Below are 11991 nucleotides of genomic sequence, written 5' to 3'. Positions count from 1 at the left end.
TTCCTTTTCCTTTTTCCCAGCACTGTCCCAAATCTCATGGATGTTCAGTCTGACTGATTATAATCCTTGAGACTCAATGGACAGTCAGCTTTTCCTTGAACTTTGTTTTTCTCTTTTTCTGCTTTTTTTTTGGTTGATCTTAAGTTGACATTGTTTTCTGGATTGGATTTTTCTTTTACTTTCTTTTTTCTCTTTCACAACTGCTCCCCAATCCCATGGGATAAGCAATTGTATTGATTGTAAGCCATGGGATCTTTTGGACAGTCATCTGTTTTTTTGTAATCTTGTTTTGATTTACATTTGTTTGTTTTGCTTGGAAGAACTCTTAGTTTGTTTTAGTTGGTTGGTCATTTGTGTGTTCAGTGATGTATTTTTTTCTCTTTTTCGTTTTGTGACTTTGGTTTGGCCTTGTCTTTTTTGTTTATTTTCCTTGGTTTAGTTCTACATTTGTTTTTTTTTTGTTTTTTTTTATAAACGTTCTAAGTTTTTCTCAGTTTTCTTTTTTTTGTTCTCTTCATTTTGTTGTCAATTTTAGGGGTTTTTGAGGGGCTATTTTTTTTTCTTTGCTTTCTTTTCATTTTGCACTTTTCTTCATTTAGGTTTCTTTGAGGTGTTTTTTTTCCTTCTTTTTTATCTTCCATTCTACACTGTGCTCATGGAGTTGTAGCAGAGTGTTCTTATGCCTTACCATGACATTTCTCTTTTAGACCTCATTTTTTCTCAAACATTTCTTCTGTTCTCTTGTTCTTTTCTTTCAACAAACTTTTCCTGATAGGTTTCTCAGGTAAGGATATTTGAGTGTTGGCACATATTCTCTACCACATACTACAAAATGATGGGGAGCCTTGTAGGGTAAGGATTGGTAGTGGGGAGTAGGTGGAGTAGGGTGACTGAGTGGGGCTCAGGGGGAGCCTTGTAGGGTAAGGATTGGTAGTGGGGAGTAGGTGGGGATAGGGTAACTGAGTGGGGCTCAGGGGGAGCCTTGTAGGGTAAGGATTGGTAGTGGGGAGTAGGTGGAGTAGGGTGACTGAGTGGGGCTCAGGGGGAGCCTTATAGGGTAAGGATTGGTAGTGGGGAGTAGGCGGGGTAGGGTGACTGAGTGGGGCTCAGGGGGAGCCTCGATGGGTAAGGATTGGTAGTGAGGGGTAGGTGGGGATAGGGTAACTGAGTGGGGCTCAGGGGGAGCCTTGTAGGGTAAGGATTGGTAGTGGGGAGTAGGTGGGGATAGGGTGACTGAGTGGGGCTCAGGGGGAGCCTTGTAGGGTAAAGATTGGTAGTGTGGAGTAGGTGGGGAGAGGGTGACTGAGTGGGGCTCAGGGGGAGCCTTGTAGGGTAAGGATTGGTAGTGGGGAGTAGGTGGAGTAGGGTGACTGAGTGGGGCTCAGGGGGAGCCTTGTAGGGTAAGGATTGGTAGTGGGGAGTAGGTGGGGATAGGGTGACTGAGTGGGGCTCAGGGGGAGCCTTGTAGGGTAAAGATTGGTAGTGTGGAGTAGGTGGGGATAGGGTGACTGAGTGGGGCTCAGGGGGAGCCTTGTAGGGTAAGGATTGGTAGTGGGGAGTAGGTGGGGATAGGGTGACTGAGTGGGGCTCAGGGGGAGCCTTGTAGGGTAAGGATTGGTAGTGAGAAGTGGGCGGGGTAGGGTGACTGAGTGGGGCTCAGGGGGAGCCTTGTAGGGTAAAGAATGGTAGTGAGGGGTAGGCGGGGTAGGGTGACTGAGTGGGGCTCAGGGGGAGCCTTGTAGGGTAAGGATTGGTAGTGGGGAGTAGTTGGTGTAGGGTGACTGAGTGGGGCTCAGGGGGAGCCTTGTAGGGTAAGGATTGGTAGTTGGGAGTAGGTGGGGATAGGGTGACTGAGTGGGGCTCAGGGGGAGCCTTGTAGGGTAAGGATTGGTAGTGGGGAGTAGGTGGGGATAGGGTGACTGAGTGGGGCTCAGGGGGAGCCTTGTAGGGTAAGGATTCTTAGTGGGGAGTAGGCGGGGATAGGGTGACTGAGTGGGGCTCAGGGGGAGCCTTGTAGGGTAAGGATTGGTAGTGGGGAGTAGGTGGGGATAGGGTGACCGAGTGGGGCTCAGGGGGAGCCTTGTAGGGTAAGGATTGGTAGTGGGGAGTAGGCGGGGTAGGGTGACTGGGTGGGGCTCAGGGGGAGCCTTGTAGGGGTAAGATTGGTAGTGGGGAGTAGGTGGGGATAGGGTGACTGGGTGGGGCTCAGGGGGAGCCTTGATGGGTAAGGATTGGTAGTGAGGGGTAGGTGGGGATAGGGTGACTGAGTGGGGCTCAGGGGGAGCCTTGTAGGGTAAGGATTGGTAGTGGGGAGTAGGCGGGGTAGGGTGACTGAGTGGGGCTCAGGGGGAGCCTTGTAGGGTAAGGATTGGTAGTGAGGAGTAGGCGGGGTAGGGTGACTGAGTGGGGCTCAGGGGTAGCCTTGTTGGGTAAGGATTGGTAGTGGGGAGTAGGCGGGGTAGGGTGACTGAGTGGGGCTCAGGGGGAGCCTCGATGTGTTAGGACGGGTAGTTGGGAGAAGACGGGGATAGGGTGAGTGAGAGAAGCACCTGTGAGCTTTTTAAAGTACATGTAGGATGAATTTCAGTACGTTTGCCTTAGAGTGTAAAGGGGTCGGTGAGGGATCTAGTTGAGAGTGTTGTCAATTTTTAGTCTTTAATTGTTGATTGCATTTGTTTTGGTTAAAATTTACAAGAAGAAAGTAAAGTTTTGTTTTTTCTCTTTTTTAGCAGTCATTTGTGAACATTATTTTTCTTCATTTTTTCATTTTCCTCCTGCTGAAAATTTTTCTTTTCCGCTTATTTATTTTTAGTTGATACCTCTTTAAATGTCACAGCTGTGATCATTGAATTCTGAGACTGATGTTGGACTGATTACTGAGGAGTTTATCGTTTGGTTATCATTAGTGACATTTGACCTCTGAACTTTCTTTCATTGCCCAGATGTGAACCGCAGGAATATAAAAAAGATGGAAGTGTGAAAGTTTCAATATTTTATCTTTTTAAGACATGTTAGGCATTGTTTTTGTTTCTTTTTTTTTAACCGGGCCATTTGTTTTTCATCTATTCACTGATGCTTTGTAATGTTCCGTTGAGATATTCTGGACCGTTTCTATTTTTTTTTACTTGAAAATATTTTTCATCTTCTGTCTCTTACTTTTAAATCACAATTCACAAATAATCTTCACAAGTCCTTTTGCTTTGCATTTGAAACTTTCACATTTCCCACTCTGTGATGTTTGTGTTTGTCTCTGTGTCTCCCGTCCGTATGTTTGTCCTTGTCAAAATGTCTTTCTGTGTCATTTTTTAAAGAGTTTTAAGACTTCTAATTTAGAAAAAAAAAGAGATTTTTTACTGTCTGTGATTTGGAGCGCCTGCAGATAATCTCATTTGTGGGATTTCAATGGGCCAGAGCATCGCATAGTTCTCATTTCAACCAACGGTGAACCATTTTAATATTTTCAGTTTTTTTGGTTTTCCTTATGCACTGTTGGGAGACGATTGTGGGAAGCAAACGTTGACCTAGGAATTTGTGTTTCATAGTAACAGACAGGTGTCTAGCCTTGCCGGTATGTAGAGTTGGGATACAATTGATACAGAGTGGGTACCAGACTTTAGGCAGGTTACTGACTGTCCAGTCATTTGTCATTTGTGCACTGCTGAGCTCAAACAGAAGGAGAGTCTAGGTACCGGATAGGAGTCAAGGCTCAGACAATTAATTGCATTGCATGCTGGCACAGACTCATTCCATTGTCTTTCACCCTGACGTTGCTATGGATACAGTTCTCTTTGGGTTAAACAACCTCTTTCCATGATTTCAGATGCAAAATTCCTGGTGTGCGTATGACTCTGTTCATTTTGCAGCAGCATTAAATTTTAAAAAGGTCTGAGTAAAAATTATAAAATGATTAAAAAAAAAAAATTAATTGTAATTTTTAAATTAACTGCATCTGTAGTGTTTCAATACACACCTGCTACCTTCATATGGTAATTGGTTTTCAAACATTCCAAAGGTTTAATAATTGAGTTTATCATCCACCTTGGTATTCACAGTTCCAGCCTATATCAGATCAATTCTGATTGGTTTAAATGGATGGCTCTTACATCCTACATCAAATCACAGCACAGCTTTGACAAACAGGTTGTGTGAATAATTCAGCAGCTAAGTTTTTAACGAGTTACTTAATTCCTTATTGCCGCTTGACAAATCTTTGTTTCAATACAAATCACGGTATCCATATTTGGGTAATGGGTTATGAAACACCTCCATCTTTAATACTCGACATACTGTCTTCATCATCTGGTAGCTTCAAATTCCGAATATCTCACTGGTCAGATTGACCTCGGATCACGTGGGTGGCTCATGCACCCTACACACTCACAGCACAGTCTTTCCAGAGACTGTGTAAACAAACTCCCACTCAAAACAGCTTCTTCAATTATGTAGTACTTAAATTTTAGATCTGCTTATTCTCGATGATTTTTGACTGATGTCTGGTTATGGGTCCTGACTTGGTTCCACTTTCACTAAACTCACACCATCACAATCTGCCTTGAACCTTCTTGTATTCACTGAATGTTCCTCTGTAGTTGGAACCGAAATTGCACGACAGTACTTCAAAACAAATTAGACAGTGCAGAGTTGCAATCTTCACCAGGTCTGTCTGTAAATGTTCCATCAATGTAAACATTCCATCACTCATGCAGAAAAATCTATCAAAATCTATCAAAATCTCTCAAATAGCTAATCTACCATTCATCAGCTTCATCTGTTCATTTTCATCCAGGATCAAATTATCATTTTCTCCGTCCACTACTCCAGTAAAACAAACCGTGCAATACTACAGATAATTCAGTTCTTCAAACATTCACATCCTTCTAATAGCAATTGAATACCAGGTTTTTTTTATGTGTAAATATTAAAGTATGTGTTAATGTCTGTATATATTGTTTTACGCGTCAGTTACAAGATTTTATTTATTGCCCACATTTTTAAGTTGTAGTCATATCACGTAGTGTGCTATTACCTTTGACAGTATAGAGTTAGTGATTTCTCAGATTGTGACGACGAAGAGAGTTTTCCAGGCAGAATGTTTCAATGAACTTAGATGAGTTAGTTGGATTGATTAATTAATGATTGTGAATTGGAAATGTGTGTGAAGTATGGTCATTTGGTTTATGGCTCCTACAAACCCAGAGTTTAAAACCGGAATTGTTTATCTTAAGTTGAATGCAAAGCTATGTCTGAATTCTTGATCAGGTCTTTTTAGGATCATTTGTCGGCAGATTTGGGGGAACTGCTGTACAGAACTGATCCGAATTGATTCTGGTCATGATTGATTTAGAGTGAGTCAAAGTGATTTCTGATCTTACACCACCATTGATTAGATGTCACTCAGTCTGATTCAGATCACTTATTGAGATCATAGTGATTTTGGATTTTGATATCACCACCTGTCATAATCTTGATCAAGACGTGATTCAGATCTTTGCTGATTTAAGCTCACTGTGATTTTGTGGCTTGGTTCCACCACCACCCAGTCTGACTATGGCCAAATTTATTTCAGATCACTGATTTTAAATCACAGTGATTTATGGTTCTGACCTCACCACCAGTCAAATCTCAAGCATTGAGACTTGGATCACAACTGATCTAAATCACAGGAATTCTGATTTGATAAACACCTTGATCAGGTTCCAATCAGATCATAGCTTTGTTACCGGACGTGGGAGCATGTACAGTGTAAAGACTGGGGGATCTTTGCACTGCATGCTTTCATGAGTTTCATTTTTGTTTTTTACTTAATGACGTTTATGTTTGGCTCTTGGCACTGTTATACAGTCAGTTCCATTCTAAATTTATTTTTAAACTGTATATAAGTGTAAAATCCGAGCCATTTCACCACTGCAGCTCAAAAACATGTCTGATTTCTGGTCCGGGAATTCCAGTTTCATGGCATAGGAACAGGTCGGCATTTGTGTTGATGTTATTCAGTGTGGAACATTGTAAACATGGCACTGATGGAGAAGGTTGTTCTATGTAGAGATATTTTACCAATACAGTGCTGCCTGTCATTAAGACTAAAGATGAAAAGGTTCCCTGGAATTACCCAAATAGCCATAGATTTATTGGCTGGCAAATATTCCGTGTGCAGTTCTTAAAAAAAAATTGAGATGTGGGTAATTTCCTTAGGTTTCCAGAGAGGAAAGGAATTTTGGGATTCAGTTTTCAGACATGTCACAACTTGGACCAAATTTTTTCTGTATATTTGACACCCTTGCAATTTTTTTGTCTTTTGTCTCGTTATGTGTGTCACTTCTTATTACCTGCATTCCTAACATGCATGAAACATACCGGTTGAAAAACACTTAGCTTCAAGGTTATATTCAACATATATAGTGCTAATAACTTGTTCATTTGGCTAGGATTTGTCTCACAGCATTGTCCAACGCTCAAAAGAGTGGAATCAATTTTATTTCATATGCAGTGGTTGTCATCTTGGATTGTTCCACACAGAAAATCAGGATGGATCATTTCGAAAACTTCATCTGTGTAATTTTATGAGGGTTGGAAATATATTTCCTGGCCATTGGCTCAAGTTCTATTTGGGGAAACAGCAGTGCGCGGTGATGGGTAATTCCACTCATAGTGTCATGGTTAATGCTGAGAATAACTTGTAACTGATCTGGTGTAACTCGTGATGGTTAAGATCTGGTTTTGTTATCCCAACTGAAGTTTTTTGTCAAGATCACTGTAAATTCTTCTTGGGATTTTGCAACTTGTTGTAGAATTGTGGTTCAAATCGTGATTGGTTGAGATCTTGTTTTTGTCTTGTACTGTAGCCGTTGTTTTAACCATTCACTCGTGCCCAAGTGCACTGCTGTTACTAGGTTCACATTTTTGCACTTCACTTCAGAAAATCTATTCGATTTGGGGTTTCTTGTTGATTGATCGCAGAGTTATTTTAGTCAGAGAGTCAGTCTGTTGGTTGCTGGTCGATGATTAGTGGTGGTGATTTGATTGGCTGTGAGTAGTTCAGTATGTTGGTTGTCAGTCGATTAGTTGGTTGTCGGTTGTTTGAGGTAAACTGATTGGCTCTTGACTTTTCATTATGCCATTTATTCAAGCATTAATTCTTACTCTTACCGGAATCATTTCTTTGCCATCGTAATACAAATACTTAGTTTAACTCCACACAACTTCTTTGCAAACTTTCTCTTTCCTCTCAGTTCCCCAATCGGTAGATTTTCTGACCTTCATCCGCAGTTAGTTCATTTTTCAAACAATGGCTGACTACTTGGTTCATGCAGGGTGTCATTAAAAATAAACGTACTAAAAAACTGGAGTGTTTGACTGTGTGGTTATTGGTGCAGTTTGTGTGACTTCAAAAGCAAACGACGGTCAAGACTGAAATTCATGTTGTAGCGAGTTATCTTCTTGAAATGGCGAAAAGATGTTGCCCTGCCCTCCCCTTAACCCACTCCATAAATCCTTGTTTAAGTGCGGGTTGCCGGCGAAATAATGATTTAATTTTGAAAACGATTGTGTTCTTTTTACCACCCGTAGAAGACTCGTCATCTGCAAAGAAAGGTGCTAGCGCTTGTCATCGCTGCGATGCTGGAAATTGCTTTCAGCATCAGCTTAAAAGTTTGTCTGTGCATACATGTACAATAAAGCATTTTGGCTCGCTTCTCTGTTCCCTTTTAAGGACATATTAAGTTCCCACTGCTGTCAGTAAATTTTCTTTGATCGCATTGTGAGCGACAAGCCAGCTATAATCGGCCAATTCGCTAGTCAAATAGTTACCATTGTCTGGGACCGCCAAAAAGCCGATTTATCGAGTTGAGGGCAAAGGGTATTAGTGTGCCCGCTGAGCTAGCGCGTCGTACACTGTTCAACGCTGTCTCGGGCGGTTTTAAGCCCATAGCTACCGTAAAGTTGTTTACATCACAACTGTGGATGCCGGCAGCGTGCACTGTCGTGCACATTGAGGGAAACGGCCATGCATGACATATGGTAATCTGACATTTGACTAAAGGAACTCCAAAATTAACACAGACACTTTATTTTACAGCGGTGTTTACTGGAAATATTTTCAGTGTATGAGATCAGGTAAGTAAATCATCATTATGTATTTTAGCATCTTAATCTTATCAATAATTCGCAGAGTTAAAAATTTCTTTTATTTAACTGACATCGGTGACTGTTCTAGATTCGATTTTCGTGTAGAATCGTTGAATAGAATTCAACACAGATCTAATAAAGACGTATTGAGTCTTAACAACTTTGATTGAGACCTGCTGATGAAAAACATCTCCCCGGATTTTGCTTTAACTTCGCTAGTACATCTGTAATAGCGATATTTTATTTTCTGTATTAAAATATATTTTAGGGATCAAAACACGATAGCAGGAAAATCCTTTTCGTTCTGTTAGAAGTGGAAAAGAAATCACAACGGGTAGATTTCTTTGCCTGTATTTGTTATTAATGAAGTTGGTTAAGTATTTATGACGGATTTCTCCCTGTAAAATGGGGCCATGCAGGATATAGTGCTGCAGCGATCGAAACCTCGTAGCCGTTGTGCGGTGTACAGACAAAATCGAAGTTACCTCCACAACACAATGCAGCCGTTCCGAAACAAAATTCTAATGATAAGAGTGCTGTTGCGCTGATTGTTAATATTTCGCAATTTTTTTTTAGGGGGGGGCAAATTCTCTTGAAATAGCACCACTTTCAACTGACTGAAACGAACAGAAAGAGGGAAGAATACTTTCTGCAGTGTAATTATTTAATTTCAATTTTGATTGCCAAATTGCTATTTTCACTTCAGATTTGGGTGCCAATTATGACAAACTTTGTTTGTTTTTGTTTTTACAGAATTTCAGTACATGGCCGTGCAAAATGCTATAAACGTAGTGTTTGTAATTATGTTTGTAAAAGATTCCTTCAGTTGCAAATTTTGTATGAAAGTCGATCGTTTTGTTATGATTTCTCTTTAGTCCTCTGACGTCATTGGGACATTATAAAGTATGCCAAGATACGGCGACCCGACAACATACTACGGAATATGCTCGGACGTGCCCGTCACGGCACCAAAAGGTAACAATTACACAAATAAACAAGTAATTAACAAAGGAGACGACAAACAATGACAGCCAGCATGTACCTTCATCCACAAAAATAAGCACAAAGCGATGCCAAACCAAAGACTATTTGAGTAAACCCCTTTGGGATTCACACAAGAAAAATAACCATTCCGTAGGATAGGAAGTCAACAGAATTTATTCGATAACTATGAAGCAAACAATTCCATCTGTGAGAGACAAGGAGTTTTGCTCTTTGGAAAATTATGCTTTTTTTATATTAAGTTTCCGAGTGAGAGTTCCGATCATTGAAAGTCTGATTCCACGGAAGTTGGAACACAGATAAGACTTCCATTGTTATTGAGCATACAATTTTCCAGACGAGAAACATTAAAATCCATGTTGCATATCACGAAAACAAAAAGGTTTGTGTATATGATAAATGTACCCCTCAAACGACTTTACCAAACTTTTTTTACGAAAAGGCACGCAACATTTTCCCGAAATGCATTTATATAAATTGAAACATTTTCATTGGATTGAAATTGGGAGTAAAATTATTGTGCCTCCAAATTATAATAATATCACTAAACCGATTCGTTTTACGGAGAAAAAAATGATAAACTGCAGGGTGACGTGCTTGAGAATTAACATATTTCGAGAATGTTGTCCAGTGGGCGGGGGCCGAAATGCCCCGCAAAAGCTGCAGAAAGAACGAACAAAATAAACTTCGTGCACGTATCAAATCTGGTTTTGCCTTGTATTTTCACACAGTGTTACACACACTGGTTAGTCTGTCTTTTGTCAATGAAACTTTGGGTTTTTTAAGACTTTTTCCTCGGATTTTCAAAGGACCGTTGTGTGACGAAGAGTTACTCCGAATCGCCTCAAGCCTCTCCAACGACTGGCGCATGGTGGCGCAATCCCTCGGTCTCCCCGACAACCGGATCGGAAGCATCGAGAGAGGTTTCCCACCAAAAGAGCGGCTCTTCGCAGTCCTGAGGGACTGGCGGGGGAAAAGCTTGAAGATGAACGCCCCTCACGAAACAGCCGTCGATCTTGCCAATGCCATGTTCGAGCTCGGACGAGATGACATTGGCCATCACCTTGTGAAGAAGTACCAAGACGCTTTTGAATGTTCTTAGGGGATCAATCTTACAGAGATTCTTCAGTTTTAAGAAATACACCTTTCAGATGACTACGACTGGACACCGAAACGCTCACACTTGCCCGAAAGGATGAAGAAGGAGCCATAAGAGGAATTTGGAGGTGGCCTACCATGGAGGAAGGAACATGGGCCTACACAGTCCAGCCGGCCAATTTCTGTACAAAAAGTGCAATGTTCAATTAATGACAGCAACTGGAGAGAAAAACATCAAGCGTTGTTCGAATTAACCAAGGCAAAAGGAATTTACAATGAATTACATTCACACATGCAAAGTGAAGCTTTTCGTGTTAACAGATGGAAACTGCTTTTGTATCCGTCAGTAGGCGCGCGGCAAGGAGTTATCTTTCCCATGAGAAAAATTGAAGCTTTATCCCGTTTGTAATAATCTGTTGGCTCGTACAGAAGTCAGTTTGGTAGATGCAGATCCAAGATTTTCGGGTGCATCAGACCCATCAGATTTTGTTGTGGACCCGATTGTTGCGGACAGGCGGGCACAAACATTTCATTTTTTCTGATGTTCAAATAATAATTACCCTGACAGGATATCACTTTGCAAAAATGAATACTGTTATTGATATTTCAGTTTTTATTTACTTATTTTTTGTGTCAGAGCAGGGGCGGTTGACCGCTACGCTGGATTCACGTACCTGCTTGAAAATATTTTGAACACAGGTTCAAAGCTTTTATCGTCGCGTGTAAATTCAGGTTTGCATACCGTCTCGGCTTTTGCAGAAACTGTTCCGATCTTTATCTGTGTTATCAACCCCTCATTGTATTCTTTCTGTCTGTGCACCCCATTTTGCTATGATTGCTATTAAGCAGACTTTACCCTTTTTTGACTAAAGGTAACTCTTTTTATAGTCACTCCGTACTTGGCCTCTGGGGACAATTTTATTTCGGGGACTGGGGGCTATTGTGGTTCTATGCACATGCTTATACCATTGCATCACGGGAACTCGTCATCCATTCATCAAGTTGCGCTGTATCAAGTTAAGGGATCACTACGCCGACAAACTGAGATCTTGGACCGTCATCATGGACTAGTATGTGAACCGCAGAACATTACTTAGGCTATATTCGCTGTCATTAAGCTGCTCGTGTGTAGCCCATACAATAATGTTTCCATACTGAGAAATAGAACTCATTACGGTCTTTTATTATGAAAGCTAGCTTGCATCATGATGGGTACAGTCCACTAATCCAAGCCCACTGCACTAATCCAAGTGTAAAATCAGCACTGTTCCGTCAGGGCCCAATAACATCATGCATACAACATCCCTGTAGGTTTCTGAAACGCAAATCAAATTATTGGCTGGTCCCTAATCTTTCAATTTCTTTTTGCTTTTTGTGGGTTAACCAATTACATTTTAAATTATTCCCACAAAACAAAATCATCTCCCCCCATAGGGATTTTTTGAAGTCTGATTGCAGCCATTTTTTTCAAGTGACAACCCTCAACTTTCTCCGTCACGTAGAATCATTTTTCAATCGCAGTCTTTGGCCATTAGGCTGCTCTCATATGACAGCTCAAAAAAGAAGACCCCGGCCAGGAAGTTGTTCCTGGCAACGATTTACACAATCTCACCATTTTGGGGGCAAAACTGACAGTCTCCTTTCAAAAAGATACTGGAGGGGGTACTTTTAATGCTAATAAGCTGGCCAGAACTAGTAGACTGCACCCTAGGTCACGGTGAAAGGTGAGGGTCACCATGGAGCTCGGAGTCGATCCCTTTTTTATAG

The 11991-nt window shown here is 41.2% G+C and overlaps 1 protein-coding gene across 1 annotated transcript; it reads left to right on the top strand.

Moving 5' to 3' along the window:
- Positions 1-7921: 7921 nt before the first annotated feature.
- On the top strand, positions 7922-11289 carry LOC110989354 (uncharacterized). The gene is made up of 3 exons (XM_022253682.2): positions 7922-8112; positions 9000-9099; positions 9936-11289. The coding sequence occupies exons 2-3, from the start codon at positions 9030-9032 to the stop codon at positions 10226-10228; spliced, it is 363 nt and encodes a 120-aa protein (XP_022109374.1). The 5' UTR covers positions 7922-8112; positions 9000-9029; the 3' UTR covers positions 10229-11289.
- The last annotated feature ends 702 nt before the right edge of the window (positions 11290-11991 follow it).

Source organism: Acanthaster planci, linkage group LG10, assembly GCF_054643075.1.
Source record: "Acanthaster planci isolate LZ-2023a linkage group LG10, COTS_SCS, whole genome shotgun sequence".
Classification (NCBI taxonomy): domain Eukaryota; kingdom Metazoa; phylum Echinodermata; class Asteroidea; order Valvatida; family Acanthasteridae; genus Acanthaster; species Acanthaster planci.
This window is presented reverse-complemented; position numbering and strand designations above follow the sequence as displayed.

What these genes read in the sequence shown, in the direction of transcription:
- LOC110989354 (XM_022253682.2), top strand. Translation starts at nt 9,030, where the DNA reads ATGCCAAGATACGGCGACCCGACAACATACTACGGAATATGCTCGGAC. An exon ending in GCCCGTCACGGCACCAAAAG is followed by an intron (nt 9,100 to 9,935) that starts GTAACAATTACA and finishes GGATTTTCAAAG; the next exon opens with GACCGTTGTGTGACGAAGAG.